The sequence below is a fragment of the Neopsephotus bourkii genome, unplaced genomic scaffold (assembly GCF_033783945.1).
Source record: "Neopsephotus bourkii isolate Nb327-2 ecotype Australia unplaced genomic scaffold, CSIRO-AGI_Nbou_v1 NB_1016, whole genome shotgun sequence".
Classification (NCBI taxonomy): Eukaryota; Metazoa; Chordata; class Aves; order Psittaciformes; family Psittacidae; genus Neopsephotus; species Neopsephotus bourkii.
In genome coordinates, this window is record NW_026901505.1 from 2,938,117 (window position 1) to 2,963,598 (window position 25,482).

Genomic DNA, 25,482 nt, shown 5'->3' on the forward strand with positions numbered 1-25,482 from the left:
GCTGCAGTGTCAGCACAGCCCCTAAGCACCAGCAGACCCCCTGAGCAACAGGGACAACACTGCTTCAAAACAAACAGGGCTTGGACATGGCTTGTTACCTTTTCCCCCACCCCAGCCTGTCCTTTGAGCACAGGAGGGCTTCGCCCAACATCTGCAGCTGCTCCAGCACCTCTCGCTGCATCACTATGGCCATGTGGTGCACATGGTGGTTGAAGCTGTTGTACATCACTGCGTTCTGGAACATGAGCATGATGTCGCGCTGGAACTGGACCATGGACTGAATCTGTCCCTTTGACAGTCTTCTCTTTATGCTGGTTAAATCCATGGGTCTACAAGACAGAAGGAGAATTAAACTGCAGCCCAGGGCCAGGCATTAAGGCTCTGCATGAAAGTGCTTGTCCTCGTTTCAGCATGGCCGTGAAAGCACAGCTATTTGCTATTGATTTTATTGCTCAGGACAAAGAGGGGGAAGTCAGAGATGCTTTTCAGACAAAAGTAAGTTTAGCCAATCTGACACTTGCTGTCCAGTCAACTTGGCAGGTTATTAGCAGTCACCTCTAAAAAACCCCTGATGCTGAGCTCCAGAGAAGGCAAGCAGAGCAATTCTAATTAGTCTTCATGAAGCCTAGGTTTTAGTCCAGGAGAAAGCAAAGTTACTAAAATAAGTATCTATTAAAACCCCTTAAAATTGAATGGTGCCGCTAGCAAAAATAGCAGTGCTGATAAGGGGATCATGATGGAGAATAAATATTACTTCTCTTATTTTGACAGAATGAGAAAATGAATGGCTGCAGAGAGGACAACTGTGACTAAAATAGAATGTAACTGAGCTCTGAAAAACGTCCTTAGTCTCTCTGGGAAATATTCTTGTGACCCAATTCTCCACTCACAGTAAACACCTGGGGAGCAAGCTGTAGATGAGGAGAGTATCTATTGAGGCACATGTTTCCAGCATGGGGAGGAGAGCCTGCTGAGCTGCAGAAGCTGGATCCCCTGCTTAGGCAGGGCTCACAGCTGCATGGGTTGTGCCTGCAGTAAGTCAGCAAAGGGCAGGCAGAGCTCCTTTCAGCACCAGAGTCAGTGCAAGCTTCCAGGTTCTAATCACCCAGAAGGGAGTTTTAATAAAAGAAAGCAGTGGGAGATGCTGGTGACAGCTGAAGTCTGGAAAAGGAGGAAGGAAGCCACTGGCCCTCTGGAAACCAGAGAAGACCAAAAGACAGAGAGAGAAATCAACTAGTGAGCACTTCCTCCACAAACTCACCTCTTTACCACATCCCTGTATCCAGGGGCTTGTTTCTCTGACACGGCCTTCAGGAATGGGCTGCTGTACCTACAGCGACAAGCACAAAGAATGATGTGTCTGCTTCTCCACCAAAGACAGTATTGCCACATGGGCCAGTGCTTGCTTCTCCCTGCTTGCCATGAGAATCACAGAATAGTTAGGGTTGGAAAGGACCTTAAGATCATCCAGTTCCACCCCCCCTGCCATGGGCAGGGGCACCTCGCTCTAAACCATGTCACCCAAGGCTCTGTCCAACCTTGAACACCACCAGGGATGGAGCATTCACAACTTCCTTGGGTAACCCATTCCAGTGCCTCACCACCCTCAACTCTGTTCTCGTGAGACCTCACTTGGAGTATTGTGTACATTTCTGGTGTCCTCGACATAAAAAGGACATGGAACTGTTGGAACAAATGCAGAGGAGGGCCATGAGGATGATCAGGGGACTGGAGCACCTCCTGTATAAAGACAGGCTGAGAAAGTTGGGGCTGTTCAGCCTGGAGAAGAGAAGGCTGCGTGGAGACCTCATAGCAGCCTTCCAGTATCTGAAGGGGGCCTATAGGGATGCTGGGGAGGGACTCTTCATTAGGGACTGTAGTGACAGGACAATGGGTAACGGGTTAAAACTTAACGAGAGGAAGTTTAGATTGAATATAAGGAGGAAGTTGTTTACTGAGGGCTACAGCCAGCATCTGGTGGCTGGCAGGACACAACAAGGCAGGAGGCTGAGATCCTTGCTGAAGCTGGCTGTGCCAGCTGTGTAGGAAGCAACATTTGGGCTCTACCATGTGAAGCAGAGGAAATAAATATGCAGTGTTTTCTCCAGCTTTGCTGCACACAGCTGTTCTTTCTGTGAGGACAGGCAGAAGCAAAGCCACTGAAAGACAAGGCAGCCTGCGGTGGCTGCTGTGGAGGGGAGGACAAGGCTTGGTGACACAGGAGCCAGAACTCAGGGCAATGTGTTCAGGGGCCATGTCAATCCAACCCTTTGCCCCCACGTACCTGTGACTGGCTATCATCTTCCAGATGGACATGAGCGTTCTTTTGAAGTGCAGATGCTGCAAGGGGTTCTCCCAGCTCAGCTGCACCCTGGGAAGGGAATGCATTGCCAGATCATCACACTGGAGACAAAGTAGGAGGCAGCAGTTCGCTAGCACCCACCACATTCAGGTGGAGGAACTGCAGAGATCCTTTGCTGTAGCTGTGCAGAGCCTCCCAGGATGACATGGTGTAAGCCATTTGAGATGGTGGATAACCATTTAGTTGTTCATTCTGCATCTGAATGCACAACTAAACATCCCGAATTCAGGAAAATGCAGAGTAGAAACCAGAGCTGAGCTGAGCAGCTTTAAAGGGCAGGATCAAGTTCGATAGAAAAGCTCACACTATTCTGAAGTTCAGAACTTTACTGAGGAGTTTTTTATTTAGTTTCTCATGCCCCCCAAAACACGGTTTTCCAGTTCAGGTGATCACACACATGTCAGAGCCTGCATGTGACTGACACACCTGCACCTGCCTAAAAGTCATGTTGTCTTAGAAGCTGGACTTGACATTGCTTGACAAAGCACGATGCTCAGATCACACAAGGCTCAGCTCCCTTGATGAATTTTCCTTGTATTTTCCATTTAATCTCTTACTTAATCTTCTCACTTCATCTTAGGATCAATGCCCCAGAATGCTGGCAGATCCACAGTGACAGCACAAGTTACCTCCTTCCCTCCTGTTCTCCTTGGCTCTCTCACCTTCCTGGATGTGACCTGTGTCATACATTTGTTCTCATGTAAGACAAAGGAAACAACTCTGTTCTGCTGCACCTGCAAGAGAGCAGAACAAACTACTTACAGCTGCGTGTGAGCAGGGCTAGTGGAGTCCAGCACAGGGGCTGCAGAGGTGTTATCACTATCATCTTCATCCTGGGCCTGGTCACTCATCTCCTGTGGATGTGGCTCACCCAAAACTTGTTCTCCAGAGGTCTCTCGAGTCTTGTCCTGAAGAGCACAGAGGAAAAAGATAAATCTAAAATGGCAGCACATCACCTGAATCCTTTATCTAGAAGCCAGCCTCCTGCTTATCCCTTACTGCATCCAGTCTCAGCTGGGAGCTAGCCTGCCCTCTTCTACTGGAGGATGATGTTTGACCTTATTCACTGTGCTGTCAAGCATTCCAGTGACAGCTCACCTCTTGGATCATAACCAGCTCTGGCAAACACAAACACCGTGGGGCTGACTGGTGCCCAGTGTTGTGTCTGTCTGCTTTTCTGGGAAGAGTCATGGATGCAGAGAGGGCAATGAGGAGCTGAGGTAAGATTGCCTTGGGCTCAAGACAGAGGTACCAGGAAATCTTACAGTGCAACAGGATTGTTTCCTTACAAACTCCCACATGCATATGACAGAACAGACTCAGCCAGGAAGGAGAGTGATGTTGTAGTGATTTGCCAATAAAATATAGAGAGTGCAGAGGCTTTTTGGAGTCCTGAAGTGTGATTATGTGCAGGGGCACCTGAGAATCCTCAACAGATCTGAAGCAGAGAGCAGACTCCTCAGGAACAAAGTGGACACTGTGCTGTGGTTGGCTTTCAACACTGGGAAACCTGTGAGGGAACTGCTGGGAATAACAGCAACACCTCGCAGGCTGGTGGGAGCCCACAGCCCCCTAGACACAGAACTGATGGAAACCCAGGCTAGACAGTGCCTGCTTCCAAGACATGATGGTCTCCAGGGGCAGATGGTTATTGCTATCACAGCCACATGGGCCTGAAACCAGCCAAGCTGTGTGCTGCATAACACAGCAATTAGAACAAGGCAAGTATTCCAGTCTTGCATCAAACCTGAGAGCTGACTGCCAGCTCTCATGAGTCACCTTTACACTGCCAAGGAGCAGTTCCTCCAACTCACATCTGAGGGTTTGATTTGCAACAAGCTTCCTGTTCATAAAGATACATATCCATACCTAAAAACCACATCCTTCCCCTCATATATTTCTTTTGCATTCCCCTCCCTGCTGACTCCTCCTGTGTGTCCCTGTCTCCCCACTTGGAACCTGGGACTTCCCCATCTCTTCTACAGCTGATTTCCTTTACTATCTCTTGACTCTCATCCAGGCCCAGAGGCTCTCTTAGGATCACCTCACCCCTACCTCTCTTCCTGGGAAGCGTTTCTCATTTTCTGCCAGGATGTGTAGCTGACTTTCCTCTGCTCCTGAGGCTGCTGTTCCTGTGTTTTTTTCCTGGCACCTCACATCTTCCCCATCACACTGCTTCCCAGAGCCACAGTGATCCCACTGAGTCCGTGATGACTCTGCACTGCTAATGCAGAGAGGTTCCATCATTTGGGTTACCTGCAACATGGAGATTTACAGCTTCAACTTCTGAAGGCAAAAGGAAGAAGAAATAAACAGCACAGATGCTATTTTTGCTTTCACTCACTCACGCCTTTCCATTTTTAGGAATCCTTGCAAAATCTCCTGATAAGGCCCTGTGTTGTTACTGCAGTTTCAGTTCAGTGACATCTCTGTGCTTTAGGTGAGCTGTTTCAGCAAAGCAACTGTATGATTGTGGTGCCAGCTCTAAATGGGAGGAAGGGCTAAGGTTTGGGGTAGGGAGCAAGTGAACTTGGGGCATGTGCTCCTCCCCCAGACTGTTCCTGTGTGTAGGGATGGTGGAGCCCCTGATAACCCTCATCTTTCAGGAAGATGCCACCCACTTTCTTGTCATCCAAACAATCTTACCTCTGAGAAGACCTGGAGAAGACTGTCATCTTCGCATAGCCTCTCTGCCTTTTGGTAGTCTTCACTGTCATCCTCCCAGAGAGGATCACTGAACTCCGGCTCACAGTCTGCCTCTTGGCTGCTCTCCTCTAGCTTCCCCATGGACACCTCTTCAGTATTCCTCCAGCTCCCCATGTCCAGATCCAAGCTTGAATCCCAGCTATGAAGAGACTGGAAGTCACTGTTCTTCTCTGACTCGCTGTTAGACTCTGTCTCAGACTTGCACCACACCCAGGTATGTCCCACCTGCAAACAAACATAAAGAGACAGCAACGTCTGTACCCTGATCCAGAACTGCAAAGCCCAGCTCATATCCTGACATACTCAAGAGAGCCAAAGCATGGGAAGGACTCTGTGAGGTGAGCAGCCTGCACCGGAGCCCACATCACAGCATGTGGTAGGGCTGTAGCTCTGCACCACAAACCACCACTTCAGAGCAACTGAACTTCAGGTTTTCTTGTGCCTGTGCTGTGCTTTCCCCCAGCCTAGGGGTCTGTGAGTTACTGTGCTCGGGTGATGCATGTTTAAGGTGCCAAAGGCATTCAGCAGAAGGCTCAAACCACGTCATGCTGTGGCTCCTGAGAGCCAACTGAGGCAGTTGTGAACACCTAGAGACTCCAAGGACAACTCACTGAAGTTCCCTTTGCTCTCCATTTACATTTATACTTTTTACATAAAAACATTTTATACTGGAAATAAATTATTACAAACCCCACAGGCACTTTGCTTTGAAAGTGACAAATGTGATTTTGCTGGGTGGTGGTTATCTTGTGCACCCAGTGAGAAGAATTATAATCACATGCTGACGGGGCAGTTCTACACAGCTCGGAAAAGAAAAGTTAGCATTCTTTTAAGAAGGAAGAAACCATTCATTTCATCTCTGTTCACTAGTCCTTGCCTAAGTGTCTCCTGCCGCATAAGTGCGCTATGAGTTCTCTAAAGTCAGGGAACTGCTTGCAGAGTCACAGTAACAACAGTAAAGACTGCAAGAAAAATGTGTATCTTGCACTGAACTCTGTGCTGGGAGCTGTACCTATGGAGAATTCTATGCATTAATTAGCAGTGTCTCTACAGTTTTAATTATGTACAACCTAATTTTCCCAGACTTCTGAAGAAGCACATTTCTCACCGATTTCCTTTTGCATTCTCAGGGCTGCTAGCATAGTTACAGCTATAGCTTGTGGTACATAACCCGGACAAACAAGGAATCCATTGGGTTTGGGATGAGAAAACTTGTTTGCTTACTTTATGAACTAGGAGCTAGGATCTAAAAGACTGTTCTGAAACCTCTTTCAAAGTTAACTTCAGCGGAAGCACATGAAATATGATGAGGTAAGAGATAACATTACCTGCTCTCACCTTCCAGCTGAAGGAGTTGGGCAAACTGATTTCATCTGAAGAGTAACCCCATGCCTAAAGCGCTTTCCTGCAGCAGCAGCAGAGCTGGCTGCACATGCAGAACCAGCCACCACAGCTCAGCTAAGAACTGAAAAGCCTTAGCCCAGGGTAATCCAATCACTTGTCATCATATTTCTGTATTCCAGTTGAGAGGGATAAGGATTTTCAAATCAGGAAGCCCAGGGAACTTGAGCATAAGCATCGATTGAAAAGCTCTTTTGGCCTTATGTTCAGTTTTACTAAATCCTGGAAGACTCAAGATGCCAGAGAGCAGAGCAGCAGCATCAGTGCAAGACAAGTAGGATGAGCGAAATGATTACAGACGGCTTAGTTCCACACCAATTCTGTACCAAAAAGAAAAAGGACAAAATGATACAGGCTTCAGCTCTTAATTAAGAACTGGCTGACAGCTTTTAATTATGTTGGCTACATAAGTCACCAGCAAGGAATCATTATCAAATTGGAAAGTTTTAGTTCGCTTTGGAGAGATCAGGCACTGTGCAACCCTTGCTGATACAAGAAGCTGTCTGAAATAAAGATGATGGTCTTTAAAAGGAACATACCCATCAAAACAAGAAAAATGATAAAAGCCTGAACCCTGGTACATGAAATGCAGAATTCACAATAAAGTAGGGAATAAAAAAGAAAGAAAAAAAAAAGAAAAAGAAAAAAGGACAATTTGCTAAAGACATAAAAGCAAATAACAACAACAAACCCCATCAAAAACATCAGAAGTAGAGAGCTGCCAGATGATCAGTGGGGATGACGCATGATCAGTGCCAAACATCTCCGTGGAAAATAGGGCCAGTTGGAAAAACCATATTAATCATCGTTATCAGCAGTTGCCACAGAGGAGATCACAGGAGACTTTCATTTGGAATGGGTCTGGGAGACTGTTTCTAATTAAAATGTCAACAGGGGAGATCTTTGAACAACTTGAAGGAGGGAGTAAACCTTCAAACTCATTAAGATTCACTTATGGATCCTAAAGAAGCTTAAATATAACGTGACTATGCCTATACTGTGTAACCTGTCACTTAAGTTAGCCCCAACACAGGAGAACCAGAAAGGTTGCTTTTATCTGCCTGTAACAGGGTGACTGCTGGGAGATGCAGCACAGTAAGCCTCAGCTCTGCCCTAGACAGATTAGAATGAAGCATTAGGAAAAACAGAATTAGTAGTCAGGGTGTGAGATGATGAACTGGGAAAGAGCAATGAGGCTCTGTAGAGAAAATAACCTCTTAGATTTTGAAGATCTTAAATGGCATTAGAGACTATTAAAATGTTATAGGACAAGCAAAAAGGTTGAGAGAAAAGTATCTGGTTAAGAGAAGAAACCAATGCTAGGAATGAACAGCAATGCTTTCCATAATGAAATCAAGTTACCAGTGGGCATGCTAAAGGTCCTCCCATGTGCTGCAACCTCAGTTTTTTCAACATGGACAAAGATGGGGCAGAGTTGTTATAGAGAGGGAGCCAGACTCTTCTCTGTGGCCAACAGTGAAAGGAGAGGGGGCAGTGATAACAAACTGTACCAAAGGGAATTCAGACTGGATGAGTGTTTACTCTGTGAGGATGGGTAAGCACTGAAACCAGTTGTCTGGAGGCGTTAGGGAATCTCCATTCTTGGAGATGTTCAGAACTTGACTAGACAAGGCTCTGAGAAACCCAATCTAAATTTGAAGGTGGCACAGCTTTGAGCAGTAAGTTGCACTAGATAAATGTGCAGAGGTCATAGAATCATACTATCAGAAAACTGTATCTTACTTAGAATCACAGTATCAGAAATGGGAACCTTTAAAGGTCATTTAGTCCAACCCCCCAGCAACAAGCAAGAATGTCTTTAACTAGGTCTCGTTCTTGAGAGTCCCATCCAGCCTGGCCTTGAACGTTTCCAGGGATGGGGCACCTACTATCTCTGGGCAACTTGTGCTGATGTCTCACCACCCTCATAAAAAATTTCTTCCTATATCTAATCTAAATCTTCTCTCTTTCAGTTTAAACCCACTACCCTTTGTCCTACTGCAACAGGACTACTAAAACGTTTGTCCATAAAATACATGAAAGCGAGAAGAACCCTGAAACTTTTTTGTGCTATGAAATTAACAACCTGTGATCTCTGGAAACTGAGGACATAAAAATTCTTATCAGAAATCTGTCCCAGTTTTAGTAGTGAAGGAAAATTAACCAGTAAACAAACCAAAGGAGGCCACATTTCTAGCATCAGCAGAGTGACTCTTGATGGAAATACCTTCAGCTGTACATGGACTCAACACTGCAGACACAACCAACTCCAACACAAAACTCGTGAAAATCAGGAGCTCTTACAAGGTAAGGCCAACAATCCCTCTGGTCTCAATCACAGTGTCTCAGGTTCCTGCAACCTGTGTCAAAAGGCTGCACCCTGTACATTCTGCACAGTATAGACCACCCCCAGCTACTGCAAACATGAGGAAGGATAATGTTGGGGTTTTTCCTCCCCCTGGAAGTTCACATTGGCAGAAAATTGGCATGTTTCATCTCAGAGGTTATATGAACAGAAAATGACTTGAGAATTGTCACAGAGAACTTAAACCTCAGTTAAGCATCCATGTTGCTGAGGAAAAGAACCATAACTTCCAGTAGAGAGAAGCAGTTCAATTGTGAGCTCAACTGTGAAACCAGGTACTGGCCTGCCTATAGCTGCTGGAATCACAGATTTTCACTCTTAACAGATCTCTGGGAAAGAATGTAAGGTACGTTTCAATAAATTGGTCTCTTAAAGCTCTGACAAAGACTGTAGGATTTAACTTTGCACAGACAGATTCCCCACTTCACCACAGTGTCACGTTCTCACACATTCAAGCACGGAATCTTCCCCTCCATCCAAGCATGACACAAGATACCCACGATTGATGGATTGTCTCTAATGTCAAAGCTCTGCCATGCTTGTGTGCTACATAGATAACTGGAAGAGAGTTATATTTGTAGATATTTGAGACAGGTATGCACACTTGTACAACACCAGGGCCCCTCACTGCAGAGCGCTGCGATGTTCAGTACACTGCACACTGTACACTGGATTTGTGCCCAGACTTTAATATACATACACATTTACACATCACTAGTAAAAATCTGTACACTTCACATTACAGTACATACGAGCCACCAGTTGCTAGCTAACACCAGAACACTGATGAAGCCCAAGACGACTGCCCTAAAACAGGCAGGGGGGCTAGTCTTCCCCTCCAGGGAAGTTTCTTTGGGTTACACATTCTGACGAGACACTGCTTTCCAGAAGGGCAAGCGAAGAAGGGGGCCCAAGCTCCAGAAATGGACCTGCAGCTTTTCTTCCTCCTCCAACAGCTGTTAACAGCATCCTGCTGGCACTCTAGCCCTGGGTGCCAGGTGCTGGGGTTTTCTGAATGCCTGCAGCCTCATTTCTTCATCTTCATGTCTGCCTCGATGGCGCAGCGACGCCCTCTGGTGCCTCCATCCTAGTGACAAGGCAAACAAGAGTTACACAACCCAAAACCACAAAACACTTCCTCCAGCACTTGCGGAGGTAAAGAACTGTGCATCTGCATCTGATAACAAGCTTTCATACCTTCCAAACAGGAAAGCTTCCTAAGGGAAGCTGTCCTAAGACAGCCTGCCTGCAGACCTACCTAAAGTTCACCCTGGACACAGCACAGGTGCTGGGATGTGCAGCATCTCTGTGCACTGTGGGCAGCCAGGGCAGAGAGAGGCAACAAGGCTCTCACCCAGACAGATGCTTTTTGAGCCTGTACAGTGCAGGCTTTCTCCTAAGCAGTAGATGCTAGCTTGGCTCTTAAGATGGGAAGAGGAAACTGCTGACTAACCTACCTTATCAGCTGCTGATCCCTATGGGAAGTGCTCCTCCAGTTGAGTGACCCTGGCTCCCTAGTTTCTCCCTAGTTTCTCCGCACAGCTCCTTTCCATGAGCAGGAGGCGAGCTGAGAGCTTCCTTTGATCCGCTGCCCTCTCTCTCTGGCTGACATGCTGACTCTCCTGGAGTACTCCTCTGTCTTTAGACATACGCGCGAGAAAAAACCAACTCTCCATCTTCCTCCCCTCTCTCCTCCCCACAACTCAGAGACTTGGAGTTTCCTGGAGGGAATATTTTTCCAAACACTTTCAGATCACCATAGGCACAGAGCAAGATATTTCTGCAGAGTATCTTATTTGCTTTCTGGACCATGATTGATAAAGGAGCACGCAGATGACTCCTCACTTTCCCCAAGACCTTTTGTACTGTCTCGAACATGCAGAAGGGGCAGCTGTATAAGCATAAGAAATGTAGGAACTACAGTAGTGTACCACTTGGTCTGTCTGCCCACTTACATGGAAAGAAAGCAGGAGAGAAGTTGTGGAAGAAAACAAAGGCAGATGACAAAACAAGAACACCTGGAACCAGAAGACTGAAGCCCCTCCCATTCACCCACAGTGGGAAAGGGACCAAGATATTTCTTCTCTAATGATCCCAGTTGTACACCCCCTAAGTTAAACACACACCGCTGCAATGCTAAGGATGCTGTGACAGTGCAGCAATCACCCAAAGAGCAGAGCACACTGCCACCAGTACTGCAGTACCTGCTGCAGCCTTTCAATACTTACAAAGAGAGAGAGAAGGAAGGCAGGAGAGCCCATTGGGACACTGTCCTGTTAAAAGGCCAAACAGAAGGACTTATCAGATATAGGATATGGAAATGCACACACCACAGAAGCACTGAGCCCACACAACAGCATAGAGAAACACATGCCCCACTCCCCTTCCCGCATGGCATCAGTTTTATGCAGTAGGAACATAAACATGCACAAACGAGGGATACTGCAAGAGTCAGAATGCTAGGAAAGGGATGTTCCCTCGTTCATGGCAAGGCCTGGTCTACCAAACAATCTCTGCATTGTGCTGTTGCCACTAGAACTAAGCAGGCAGTCCTTGCTGTCGCAATGCTACGAGCACTAGCTGACAGCACTTGAGATCACTTAATCAAGTTTCAATGTGTCTTTACAGAAGGAAAAAAAAACAACAAGCAAACCTGGATTGCTGTTGTTTAGATCAGTGCGGAAGTCAAAGGTTCTCTGGTGCATTTTACACAGCGAACCAGACCAGAGCGATTCCCTGGTTCTAAAAATCTGACTGTGAAGTGAAGGACAGGGCAGAGGCTACTCTTCCAATTCTCTACACCTTCACCATCCTGCCATATTATGCCTCTTCCAATACTCTATTTTCCTACAGTTTTCATCACCTGTTTTTAAAAACAGGGAATGGAACTATTTGGATTACAGAAAAAACTCGTGAGATGTGCCTTTGGGATGATGTACAGCTCCAGAGCTGAAATCTCATCAATGGACACATTTAAAGAAAAAGTTGTTTGTGTGAAGACGCTGGAGCCACTGCAATCTCAAAAACATTCTCTCCCTTTGGTATGGAAACATCATGCAGTATTTTGGGGTTCTTCAAAAGATCCCAAGTGCCCTTCCACAGGTTGCAGCATCCTCACCTTCTCTGAAGCATCCTGCTTACGAGTGGAGTCGCGCCCACGTAGGCTCTTTGCACTGATCCCTGACTCTGATGTTTGCATGATCAGTTGTGTGGCCAGAAATTGCTGTAAGAAAACCACACTTTGTTAAGATACTCAGGCAAAACAAGCTCAGTTAGTGCGTATCAGTTAACTATCGCAAACCACAAGCTGGGAATAGCTGGGTTAGAGGCAGTTTCAGTTCCTTGTCTGCTACTCAGATTAAGTTCCTGCAATTACCTCAGAAGCCACAAGTCCTGAGGAACTCTAAAACCCCAGTTCAAACTGTGTTAGCACTACAAGCTGGGACACTCTACTTCACAAGCCATTTTAAATGGCATATAGTCACAGGACACAGTCTCATGTACACTTTGTACCAGCTTAAACCAGCACAGCCACCAGAAGCAATCGCGTCCCCTGTCATTCACTGTTCTCGTTGCTTGTTTCTGTTCCTCAACCACACCCTGGTTCTTGCTGGCCTAAGCATTTCCCTGAAGGAAATTAGATTTGAAATTGGTCTGGGATGAACCTTAAAAGAAATTTTGCTGTGTTACATCTAACTTTCCTACAATCTAGTTCAAATACCTGAGCTAGCACAAGAGAGGTGCAGAGACAGATGAGACTGCTTCACTCAGAGACACTATGAACATAGCTGTGGTGTTACAGAAGTCTTTCCCATACTTATGGGCTAAGGCAGATGCACTTTACCTGGATCTGCTCCAGGACATCTCGCTGCATCTCCACAGCCATGTGGTACACGTCATGGTCAGAGCTGTTGTACATAACTGCATTTTGAAACATCAGCATAATGTCACGCTGGAACTCAGCTGTGGTTCGTATCAGCCCATTCTCAATGTTCTTTTTGATGGTAGATAAATCCATTGGCCTATGAAAGAAATACAGTCAAAAATAGCAACAGAAATATCTAACTCTTTACCCACTCTCTTGCAGACAGTATCGTGTCTACTTAGGCCACCTATTTAATTTAGTCAAACAGGTCTCCCCATGCACAGGCTGTGTTCCTGAATTCCAAGGCCCTGGCCAGAGGACCCAAACTGTCCAGCAGTTATTATGAAGGGTAAAAAAACCCCAACAGATGCCTCAGAGAGGCGTTTGCCTTCTCCAGGCATCAATGAAGGAGACATTAAGGAGCTACAGCTGCAGCCACTGAACTGTTTAGGAGAGATTTTGGGGGATAGGAGGAGATTCCAGTGATTCTTCCAGAAGAGTCTGCTATCTGGGGCAGTAAAAATGCTCATTAAAGAAGACAGGTCTCTGGAATTTGTACCCTTGAACAGAAACTGGAAAAAGCAGATCAGCCACGTACCACCTTACAGATAAAAAAAATACGTGTAAGCCAGTGTGCTTTGTTCAAAGATAGGGCTGTGTAAAGATATCTGTTACTGAAGACAACCCTTTTCTTGGGGCAACCTGCCTCTGACTGAATCATGCCAGAAATGAATAACCTTCCAAGTTTTGCAGTTGCATGGCAGCTAAAAACTACATTGTTCCTGCCAGAAATCCTTACACAAATGTGCAAATATACAGAGTTCAAATGATGGGAAGACTGCTGAGACTCACCTCTGCACAATACTGTGGTAGCCTGGTGCTATATCATCGGTTACAGGCTGCAGGAAGACATTGGCGTACCTGCAGAAAGAAGGAGTTCACTTAGTGTCCTCCTTGCTGGTAAATGTTTGGTTTATGCTCTCATGTTTATTTGTGTGCTAACAGGATGATGCATCATAACCCAGTGAGCCTCCAAGAAGGAAGAGTGGAAACTTGTCTAGGATTAGTCACTTCTTTCTGCTGGTTCTCCAGATATCAAACCCACCTGTGATTAGCTGCTGCTCTCCAAACTAGCATGATGGCTTTCTTCCAAATCTTCTGGGCCTGTATTGCTTCCTGGTCTTCACTACACACTGAGCTGGGGAGAAAAGAACACAACTTCCTTCAGGAGTCTGCACACTACCTCACGGCAGACACCTGATGGTTTGTTTTGCCTCTGACATGCCTACACTAATCCATGGGAGCTGATGCTATAGTGCTGCCTGTGCACTTGCAAGCAGAGACCCAAACAAATCATCAACAAATTCCCCCTCTGGAGCTGCTCACCCAGCAAAACAGAATCGTGAATTCTATGTTACTCCCACAGAATAGTGTGGGATTTCACTTGTGTACCTGAGAGCTTCACTGATACTTACAACTGTGAGGAGGCTGGGCTGCTGGGGATGGAGTCGGCTAGCGTGTGAGACTGTAAAGGTGCATTATGGACACTGAAGCCATCATCGCTCTCGCTCACAGGGGGTTCGTTATCCATCTCTGACAGATATCCCTCACCCTGATCTTCTTCTTTGGGTTCCTCCAAACTGGCAGCCTCACTGGCACCATCCTCATCATCCTCTTCACCCTGCCCATCCTGAAACACAAAGTTCATGAGTCTGCACAGCCAGCTATGGCAGCAACCTGGAGCCTCCAAAGCAACTACAGTTCAGCAGTCATTTTCTTGCTATGCTGCTGACAGCTGTACAGGCACTTTCCCAAAATCCCAGTCACTCCCCCCTGCCCTGCCTCCCCCTGCAGACACAGAAACACACACAGAGCTTCACAGTGCCTGAAGCAAGCTCCCCTTTAGCTCCAACTGCAAACTGCCCACTTCTCAGTGCAGAAAGTGGAACATAAGCTTTGCTTTTCAGCAGATGGGAGCCAGGAAGCAGTAGCAGTGAGATGTTACTAATACACTCAAGGTGACTACAACCAATTGAGAATTACCTTCATCTGACTCCTAAACAGGGCTTGGGCCTCCTCCTTCATTGACTCTGTGAATGAAAGAAAAGCAGAAAGGTTGATTCTCCAAAGCAGTCTTTCCTACAAAAGCTCCTGCACCAATACCTACTGTCCTGCAGTAATTAATACTGTTCCTACACGTATCTTTTCTCCCTCCTCCCCAAAAAACCTGAACCAGATCACTGACAACTATCCAGCTAATAATGTTGCATGTAAAAGATTTCCTAGCTGAATTAAGTTACCTGACAGCTCAAATTTGTGCTGAACATCAGCCTGTGAGGAGTCTTCACTCACATTTGGGACTTGTGGAGGGGATGAATCATCATCAGGTGGGGTCTGGAGGGAAGAGAAATGCACAAATCTAGATGTTTGTGTCAGCTTACTTCAGTGAAGGTGTGGGCACATCTCACTCACTCTAACCTAACTCAAGGCAAAATGGAAGTTCACTGAGCACCTTCCCAACAGCAATTCTGCACATGGGCGGGGGGAGATACACAAAGGTACTGCCTAAAGCAGAGAGCTTCTCTGCAGATCGAACAGATCAGCAGCATGACTCCCAAGAAAACAGTCAGTCACATTCATTGAAGGGATACCTTCAACCCAACAGTCATCCTTCCTCTAAACTTCTCTCCTACCTGCCACAACTTCTCCTTTCTTTCCCCACACCAGTTCCAGACAGCCTTTCTGCCCACATACCTCTGCCTTCACTGTATTGTGCACCATGTCTTCTCCTTTGGTCGATTCTATCTCAATTTCAGAAGTCTCTCCTACTGTTACAGCTGCTCTTTGATCTTCTTCTATCTCTTGACTTCGAAGCTCTGGTGTTTCTGTCACTCTTCCAGTTACTGCTACGGTTTCCTCAGGGCCCAGCTGATTCTGCTCCTGCTCTGCAGGTTCTGTCTTTATTTCTGATCCCAGATCACCAATGCCCATTAGGTCTCGAATTCCCTTTGCCTCTGGCTCCTCACACTCCAGTCTCTCCTGCTTCACAGTCACAGACACTTGGGGTATCTGGGCCTGTTTCTCATGCTCCTGACGAATCGAGTGCTCCCACGGGCCAGGCAGGGTCTGAGGGTCATCTGTATCTTCACAGAAAGAAGACAGAGCAGCTTCTACAACTGCTGCATCCAGTACTTCAGGGTGGTCGTCTACCTTTATTGCCAAAACACAGAGCAATGCAGGCCAAGGTCAGAAAAAGAGATTAAAAACAAAGAAGTTTATGTTATTTGGTAATGAGACAACTGTGGAAAACCTGGTGTACCGGGTTTACAAAGCTGCCTTTCACAGCCAGACTCTTATCAATCCCTGTGGAGTCCCCTGTGGAGCTCCAGTTTCAGAAATACAGCAGTCCTGGTGAGTGTGCTACAAGCAGTGCTCATTTGTCTGCCAGGGTCACGACCCAAACCCTACCCAACATGAGGAAGAAAGAGATCTCTTTCTGCACTTTGAAGAGGAGCACCAGGCTAAATGTAGTAGCCTAGCAGCAGACACAATAGTGTCACAGAGCCGTTTCCTACTGATCTGGACAATGATGGTGAGAATGTGCATTTTGCAATAGTTATTTTCTTGCTGGTCTAAACTAATCAAATTGGTGAACAGTAATCACTTGACGTGGAGCAAAAGGCACTGTCATTCTGCTTTGCCTGTTTACCTTGTCCTCAATGATGGCTATAATATTTCCAACAGTATCGAAGTCCAGCTCTTCCCCTGTATAGGACACTGCAATGTCCATTTTCTCAGCTAAATCCAGGTCTTCTTTCCCATCCATGCAGTGATCTTTGGAAGACCCTGCAGCACCAGCAGCCCCAGAACCCAGGCACTCTTTCTTGATGGAATCAATGATCATGGATATTTCACTGCTGTCCATGGACACTGTCACAGTGTGGGTATCAGACACTGCCTCCATAGAAACACAGGCTTCTGGCTGGCTCACTGCACAAGGATGAAAGTGTCAATCAGAGACAGATCTGGAGAAGTCAAGCCCACATAAATAAACACTGCAGTGGGTAAGACCAACCACAAGTATCCCAGGTTCACCCACAACAGCATGGCTTAGAAAAGTAAAAGACAAAGAGGGGTTTGCTTTCCCACAGTAGAAACAAAGTGAGATTCCAGCCCCTGAACCACAATCCAGCAACACACCATTAACACCCTTCCCCTCCTCCCCTCCCAAGCAAATCTTGTTTAAAACCATCTGTTTACTCCAGCTGAAAGGTTGGTGAGTCCAGGGTGGTAAAAGGCCAGCTGAGATCTTGCTGGGTGCTGATCCCAAGGAAGTTCTGCTTCTCAGCAGTGCAGGATCTATGAATGCGTAGTTCAGGAACGCACCTGTGGCTACGCCTTCTGGAGCTGCAGCTGGTGGCACAACGGATGGTGCTGACAGCGCGGGCATCATGACAATTGTAGCCTGGGACACAGGCTCTACTGGGGGAGGCAGGAGCTTAGCTGGAGGTTCGCTGGCAACAGCGGAGAAGGAAGCAAGAGGTGAGGTGAACTGTGCAGGCCCAGCCTCTAAAAGCCGGGAAAGCGTAGGAGCACCTAACAGAAAGTAGAAGGGAAAAAGCACATGAGCAAGAAGCAGCCACCACTCAAGTCCACAAAGACACCACTGGTCTCTTCACTGTCTGATGGCTTCTTCTGGGAAAAGATGGCCCCAAAAACTATACGGAGAACCTGCACCCCAAAATGCACAACTCCTTTGTGTGCAGTCTGAGACAACCATGCAGACTATGGGACGCTGCATTCAATATAAGGGCTGCAGAGGCTAAGCCACACATGCAGAGAGATGCCCTTCCAAAGGCTCATCCCAATACAATTATAGGAAATCTGAAAAACAGTTCTGAGAGAGCCACATAAGGTGAGCCAAGACAAATGGTCATCACAGGAGCTGGAAGGGAGCAGAGGGGATCTCTCTGCAGCTCTTTCCTAGAGAATTCCTCTTGTATCAAAGGTTGCCACTCATCTTAGCAGTAACCTCCAGTCTGAATTTACCAAACTGTCTGGACCAAATTAATGGGTCTTGAAGAACAGAAGTGGATGAGGAAAGTGATATTATTCATATGGAATTATAGATGAATGAATGGCATAAATGCTCAGTTGCAGACAATGTGATTAAACCACTGGTTAGCACGAGCTGAGAAGAACCTTCACCTTAGGCAGGTTATTCTGAAAAGGCTCAATGCAAGGACTCTTGCACTGTCCCTCTCACCCTGCTCTCTGTGCAACTTACTCTGGAGTTCACGGTCCACTGTGGTCTAATCCCCAACAGGCCTCTTAAGCTAAAGCAGAGGCAGGACACAAGTTCTCCAGGTTCACAGGGAGCTGCAGTTTGACACATTTTTCCCCCTCACACAACTGCTAAACTATCTTTTAGCCCTTTCTTTCTACACTGAAGTGCCCAGTATTAGCCAGTGTCACACCCAGAAAACTAGACTTCATGGACTAGTATCAAATCAAGTTCAGTTGTTCACTGATTTTAGATCAAGGCACTCTTCTGCAAGCATAAGGATGTTCTTAAAAACCAGCAGGGGTGAGAGGGATGGGAGTACAGAAACAGCAATACAACTCATAAAAGCCCCCAAACCAGCCAGGCTAGATGTCCTTCATCTCTCTCCAAAGAGAACTGACATAGACATAGGACAGTCTGAAGGTACATCTGAAGGGAGAAGTATACAGGGAGAGTCCCAAGTTACCTGAAGCAGCAGGAGATGCAGGGACAGCACCAGGTGCCGACTGCATTTCCCCACTGTGCAGCACTGGGAGGACACTTCCTACCTCCAGCAGGACTCCTGAGCTGTTCATGTGACCAGAAGCCACTGCCATTTCATTTTCACCAACCTGCCAAAGGAGGACAGAACTGAAAATTCTGGAGATCACCATCACATCAGTGATTCTCTGCCATATATGCACCTCCACAAACATGTCCATCATTTGCAGCATTTCTCCTGTACTTTTTGTCCAGCCTAGTCCCTGCCTGAGGCCCCCAGGCAAGTGATCAACATGAAAGTCTGAAATCAGTTGTTCTTCAGCTACAGTACAGCTGGCACTGCCACCCTCCTTAGAAGTTAGGCCAAATACATCACCTGCTCTACCTTAGTTCCACTGTTCAAGCACCTAACAATCCTCTACAGATACCAGTCTCTCTATCCCCTCAGATAGCATGGAATTATCCCTTATTTTGAGTTGAGGGAAATTGAAGCACCAAAGTGGAAAGTAACTCTATCAATGTCACACAGTAAACCTATGATGGACCTTGAAGCAGATGTAAGCCATCTGCTTCAAAGAAAAAGGATGGTTTGCAAAGAAAACCCAGTCTTCCACAGCCCTTCCTTGCTGTACCCTATGTTACATTGCACCATGCAAACACAGAACCCATGAACATTTACTTGAACAAATAGAAAATACCCCAAATCTGACTATTTAAAAAAGGAAGTCAACAACAATACACCTTTTCCATCACACAAACACTAACACAAGGAACCCATGCCATGGGCAGGCTGATGGCTATTCTTTTCAGACTAAGATCTGAACAGTGTTAGCAATGGTCACCCTCCTAAGATTTCCAGAGTCACTAACATGAGAAGCGGGTTGTCATCACAGTGATTTCAGTAACTGTCCACAATTAGGAGAAAACTGAAGCACTTCAGTGTTAGTCATAAGCTCCATTAAAGGACTCCCTGCTCCTATGCTAAGATCCATTACAGATATTGAAACTCAACTTTAGGCCAAGATGTAAAAGAACTGTGAGCCCAAAGTAGAAATCAAGAACACCTCCATGGGGGTGATGCCAACATCCTTCCTCCCCTGGGGAGAATGATTTCCTCTAGCAAAGCCTGCAACTCCAACTCCGTACAACTGAGGGAGATAGCCAGTCCCATGTGCTGAATACTCCCTGCAGTCCTGCACTATAGTACTGCTGGGAAAGGGTCCCACTCTGTGGCTCATAGAAATAATTCTACTGCTCACCTATCACTTCTGTTGGGACTCTCACAAAAACCTGTATGCTTTAAAAAAAGCCTTTGCATATATGAGCAGAGAGCTCCATACCAGCCTGGGGCTTGTGGGCAGGAGACTGCCCTTCTTCAGCAGCTCTGAGAGCAGAGGGGAAGGAGGCGGAGTTGCTTTTTGTCCTAGCATCTTTTTCTGGGGTGAATCATCAGTGACTGGGGTCATGGGGGCATCCAGGGGAGCAGAGCCTGGAGGGGTGTCAGGGATTCCAATGAAGGAGGCAACTGGGGTGCTGGGCAATGTCCCTGGAGTGACCTGAGAAAGAGAAAAACCACGCTGTTCAAAGCCACACTCCACCACACGGACTAGCCCCACTTGCTCCTTCCCCCTAGAGCATTGATCCAGCACACCACAGACACCTACTCCATTCACTCACTGCACCTACTCCAGGCATATGCTTTCACCCTTTCCCTGCCCTGTAGTGCTACTTCCCCGGCACACACTGAAGACTGCCTGGCCATCCCACTGATGCCCCTACACAGCCTTTGATCCAGGCACCTCATCATCACAGGCATGGAAGAGGGCACGTAGCAGCAGTGGACATCAACCACACTACAGCACTACCACAGCAAAAAGTCTACAAAACAAGGCAAGGGTGTCTCCACAGGCTCCTTCTCCATAATGGATGCAGAGTTCTATGTCCCAGACTGGTCTTTCTCTTTTACTATGAGAAGGATCCTTACCCCTGGACTGGCCTCATCCACAGCAGGCTGAGACAGATCTCCCAGAGCATAGTCTCCCCCTGGGGAGGTAGAGCCTGCAGGGGAGCGAACCATCACACTCGTCAACCGTCGTTGTGGATTCTTAATGGCCTGACGAGCTGGAAGAGAACAGAAAAGAACAGTGAGATTCCATGATACCAACTTGGACAGTCCCTAAGAGTTACCTCTGACTTCATCTTAAAGAACCCCAGGAAGACAATCTGTATTGTGGGAATTTCTTGCACCACACCACTGACAGTTTAGTTCACTGAATTGCCCCATGAGCTATAAATTAATTAAATATTCAGAACAAATCTATCCTCCTTTTCTCTTCAGACAATAGTAAAACTATAGGGAAAACTAAAGGGGTAAAAAACCTGACACTCAGAAAGCTCCTTGCTAGTCCCGCTTTCTCTTAGGTATACCTTTTCTACAGAACCTGCTCCTTTCTCAAATGTCTGTGCATTTTGCCTTGCTACAAATATGCTGGAAAGAGAATACAACCTTTCTCTCCAACTCCAGGGTCAAGGAATTCCTCCCAACAGGTCTTTACAAGATTTGAGTATTTCCCAAATGCTCTTATGAATATATGCATCTCTTTCTGGGGAAAAGTGCTTACCCTGATAAGCAGCATCTGTAGCCTTCCTCTTGACTTCTGCCTCCTCCTCCTCCAGTTTTTTCTTTCTGCATACAGAACCAAAGCCTACTGTCACAGAGCGTCCCACTTCTCCCTAGTTCCTATTCTGCAATGAGCTTTCTGAACCCCACCCCATTATCTCCAGACAACAGTGAACTGCCTCTGTGGTCTCAGGCTCAATTCCTCTGAGGAGGAAAGCAGAGTCAGAGGCCAGTCAGAGAACAACACAGTCAGCAGAAAATCTCACTGCCAGCTGATTACCAAAAAGGAGGAGGCAAGCACGATGCTGCAAGCCACCAGCAAGCTCTGTATTGATACATCTCAAACCATGTTCCACACAACCTAGTGCCCTCCAGGCTAATCTAAGTCCACCCTCAGAGGCCAAAGCATCAGCCCAGCTGCCCCATTTCTCTTAACCCAAAGTATATGGAGCAAGAGACAGCTAACAGTGTCAGAGAACTATAAACTCAGAAGAAAGCGTAACATGGAAATAATTAAATAACTCACATCATAATTTCATTGCATAGCTCCTCCAGTCTGTTATCCATGTGTCCAGCCTGGATCAGCTCTGCATCCCTCTTGAGTTGCCTGTAATCAGGAAATCTTACTTATCACTGAACAATACACCCTAAGCGGCATTTCCATCCCAAGCACCATCCCACTTAGGCAACTTTTCCAAAACAGGGCTCTTGGGTGCACCGCAGCTCAACTCCTCTGCCACATACCTGTACTTTTCCTGTGTTTCTTTAATGATTTTCTTCAACTCCTCAACACGTTCTGCAGTCAATTTCCGCACAATAACATCTTCCACAGTTTCCACAACTTCTCCCTTCTCACCACGTTTCCTCCTAGAGAAAACCAAAACCAGTTCAGACATGAAATACAGAAAACCTCCTTTCATAAGTGGCTGCTGCCTGTCCTTCCTGACACATGCACACAAAAAAATCCACCTCTTGCAATCTGCCTTAAATGACGTTGGACAGCTCAATGTTCAAACAATCTCTTCTGAAAAAAACCCACCCTAATTTTTAAATGTGTCCAGTGTTAGAGATTTCAGGAATAGATCAAAGATGCAAAACCACTGCATATTCTCAATGAGCAAAAAATCAATCATTCCACTTCAGAAACACCTATTTTTTGACCCTCCATAATTCAGTCCTTTGCCTTTGCAATTCTAGTGCTGAAGATCATTCAGCACTACCACAAACAAATACTACTTTTAAACATCTTGCATTTGATTTAATTTGATGTGAAGTCCCAAAACAAAACTCCTGGAATTAGGAGTGAGAAACAGAGAGACCATAAAGCTGTAGTGATAGCACTGGTAAGAAAACTGTAAGAAACTACTGCAAAACAGAGACATATAAAAACCATTTCCTCTTCCCACTCCTGCTGGCTTTTCTACCTCTATTCTGAGTGATAATTTTATGTGCAAAGCTTCTGATCAGTAAGACTAACACGTAGTGTTTTATTCCAGCCAAATAAATGTTTCCTTTTTTCTGCATAAGTCCACAAATGCACACTGTAACTGACTGAGCTGTGGCAGAGAGGCCTCAGTTATCTGGCCATGTATTGAAACAACAGCAGGGGCATATGGAAGACACAAGTACACAGTTTTTGAACCACATAATACTGAAATACTTATGAAGAAAAGAGGAGACAAGACAAAGACACGGGAAATGTCTTCTGAGGAACATCTTGGGCTTGTTAATCCTTCCCATCTGCCATACCTTGAATCCTACCCATGCCAGCTATCACAACTGCATCTCCTTGTTGCTTTACACTCCTTTTGGGAGGAGCGCTACCACATGCTTTGCTGTAAGAACTGACAAGTCTACCCCAAACTGCTGCAGACTGCATCCCAGACTTTATACTCACTTGGGGGTCTCTGTAGTCTCCAAGAGCTCTGAATACTGAGATGCACAGTGCTAAGAGAAAACAAAGAAAGTCAGAGGACACTAAAGAGTCAGCTGCAACAAGCACCTAACAACAAACTCTAAGGGCACATACTCCTTCAGTGGTCTAACACTTTATGAATGCATGTGATAGTGTTCTCCAGAGTTTCCCCCAGGCTGTAATTTAGTGTAGCTCAAAGTGAGGGAGCGTATTCACTCTCTTACTCCAGCACTGCCCAGGCTGATCTTCAAAACAAAGCTAAGAACAGATGCTCCCATCTAACAGTTTAGAAATCAAAGCAAGCATGATTAGGGAAGTTGTAGCTGTTACGTTTCTGTCTGTGAATGTGAACCAAAAATGTTTTAACGGAGAAGACAAATAATTCTATCAAGGCCATCATCACAGCTTAACAGGAACAGTTAGCAACCTAAACCACCAAACTTCTCCCCCCTTAGTTCTTTGGATCTTTTCCTGTCCTTTATGCAATAAAAATCCCAGGTGCTTGCCCAAACAACAGGACACACCAAAATACACGGGCATCCACAAATTCCTGAGGCAAGGAATTCCATAGCTTAATTACATGCCTAGTGAAGAATAATCTCTTGAGGTTTGCTTTGAACCTGCCTCCTATTAGTCTCATGAAAGTCTCTAAATCTTTATTATAAAAAACTTTATTAATTCTTACTGATCATCAACATGCCACTTCTGACTGTGCAGGCATCTGCCGTATTCCTGTAGCCTCTTCTTACATAAAGCACTCTACCTTACTTAGCCATCCCTTAAAAGGAAGCTGTTTCACATCTTTGGTCATTCTTGTCTTTTCCTTAACTGCATCTAACTGTACTGTAAGCTCAAATTTCATTTCAGAAACAGGAAAAAGTACTTAACATGATGCAAGCAACATTTTTGGGGTTTTGTTTTTAAATAATTTTGCCTCCCCTTTTTTTTTTTTAACAAGAAATGCATTCTTTTAGGCAGGTGTATTAACTATCCCATGCACAATTCACCTTTTCCAAGATCCAAATGTCAGTACCTTACCTTTTGGGAAAACCAGTCAGGTGGGCGTCCTGGCTCTGCAAAAGGTTTGATAGCTCTGCTGACTGAGACCCTACAGGAGAGAAATGGCAAGTCACTCTCAACTTACTTCCTTCCTGAACCAACATGCAGGGAAAACACCCTGATCTGTCTTGACATTCACTGGTATTCAATGACTGAATAGACATTATTTATTTAGTTATTCATCACTGAACAGCCCTAGTATTTATGAATACAATGAACTTGCCAAGGAGTTATCTTTAGAAATCATTCAAGTACAGCCCTTGGACTCAAGAATATTTGCTTGCTCCACATAAACAACAGTTTCACTCCCTTGCTTTGAAAAGCAATTTTCTAGCTTCTGGTGACACCACTATGTTTCCACAAAAACCTTGCTCTGGTGAAGCAAAAAGGCAGCAAACCAGAGCTCCACGTTCAAATGCTGTGTATAAAAATCTGTTATAAAATATTCTTCTTGACCACAACTCACTTCTTCCAATTTATGAACACTGAATCACAAAATGGTTTGTGTTGGAAGGGACCTTAAAGCTCCTCCAGTTCCAACACCCTGCCATGGCAGGGACACCTTCCACTAGACCAGACTGCTCCAAGCCCCGTCCAACCTGGCCTTGAACACTGCCAGGGATGGGGCAGCCACAGCTTCTCTGGGGAACCTGTGCCAGTATTCATTCTTTGCTCTGTTTAACACGTGTCTGTTTTTATGCAGGGGTTATAAAAGAAGCAAAAACACTGTCCAGGTATGCTCCTAATACTTTCACCTTTAATACCCCCATCTTTGTTTTGAAAAGAAAGCACAAGTATAAGAACCAAGCTGTTAGGCAAGGAACCAGCACAGTGTAAAGCCGCGCTAGGGTACCCCACACAGCCTCAGGAATGCCATATCCACGCATACACGGCGGCACAACGGGCCACCGTCCTCGCCACCCGCTTACCAGTTCTGGTCTCCGCTCCTCATGACGGACGAGGCCAGGCAGAGCTTCTCGCGGATGGACCAAGGCTCGGTAGGGCCGGCGCTCAGCAGCTTGTGCTCTGCCGGGAAGGGATGGACTTAACGGCCCCGCCGAACGCAGGCGTCCGGTCCGGCCCGCCCCTCCCAGGTCCGTTGCCTCCCTCCTTTCGCACCACCGTTAGCACCGCCCCTCCCGCTCGGTTCCCCTTGGGCCGTTCCCTTGGGCCGTTCCCTTGGGCCGTTCCCACCCCAGCTCCGCCACCGTCAATCCCCCACCACATCTCCCGACAGACCCCACACTCACTTCCCGGCCCCGCCGCCATCTTGCCCGCCCGGCCCGAGGTGAGGCAGGGCGGAGCCATACGCAAAGACCGACGGGAGCCGCGCGGAAGGCGGAGCGCCTGAGCCCCGCCCCTTCTTGACCCAACGGCGGGCGCTGATTGGCGGCCGGGCAGGTGCGGGCTCCCATTGGTGGAGCA

At 46.4% G+C, this 25,482-nt stretch overlaps 1 protein-coding gene across 5 annotated transcripts; it reads right to left on the reverse strand.

The window, feature by feature from the left end:
* Positions 1–72: 72 nt before the first annotated feature.
* Positions 73–25,420, reverse strand: BRD8 (bromodomain containing 8). 5 transcript variants are annotated; one of them, XM_061360271.1, is made up of 27 exons: positions 25,308–25,420; positions 24,987–25,083; positions 24,037–24,106; positions 22,981–23,030; positions 21,828–21,950; positions 21,610–21,690; positions 21,085–21,149; positions 20,448–20,584; positions 19,804–20,019; positions 18,450–18,594; positions 17,086–17,295; positions 16,409–16,689; positions 15,454–15,909; positions 15,000–15,093; positions 14,743–14,789; positions 14,175–14,389; positions 13,805–13,897; positions 13,552–13,620; positions 12,679–12,856; positions 11,953–12,057; positions 11,063–11,107; positions 5,009–5,293; positions 4,418–4,618; positions 3,125–3,270; positions 2,285–2,371; positions 1,262–1,330; positions 73–329 (listed from the first exon to the last, which is right to left on the reverse strand). In XM_061360271.1, exons 1-27 carry the CDS (start codon positions 25,363–25,365, stop codon positions 95–97), a joined length of 3,858 nt encoding a protein of 1,285 aa, XP_061216255.1. In that variant the 5' UTR covers positions 25,366–25,420; the 3' UTR covers positions 73–94. The 5 variants fall into 5 exon arrangements, with proteins under 5 accessions (XP_061216255.1, XP_061216257.1, XP_061216256.1 ...); XM_061360273.1 differs by lacking the exon at positions 19,804–20,019; XM_061360272.1 differs by lacking the exon at positions 17,086–17,295.
* Between the last annotated feature and the right edge of the window lie 62 nt (positions 25,421–25,482).

Bases quoted from the DNA above. Each gene is read 5' to 3' on its own strand.
- BRD8 (XM_061360271.1), bottom strand. From the start codon at position 25,365: ATGGCTCCGCCCTGCCTCACCTCGGGCCGGGCGGGCAAGATGGCGGCG. The intron at 25,084-25,307 runs GTGAGTGTGGGG...CCTTCCCGGCAG, and splicing joins GATGGCGGCGGGGCCGGGAA to AGCACAAGCTGCTGAGCGCC. The intron at 15,094-15,453 runs GTATGTGGGCAG...TCTTCCCTCCAG, and splicing joins ACAATACAGTGAAGGCAGAG to ACCCCACCTGATGATGATTC.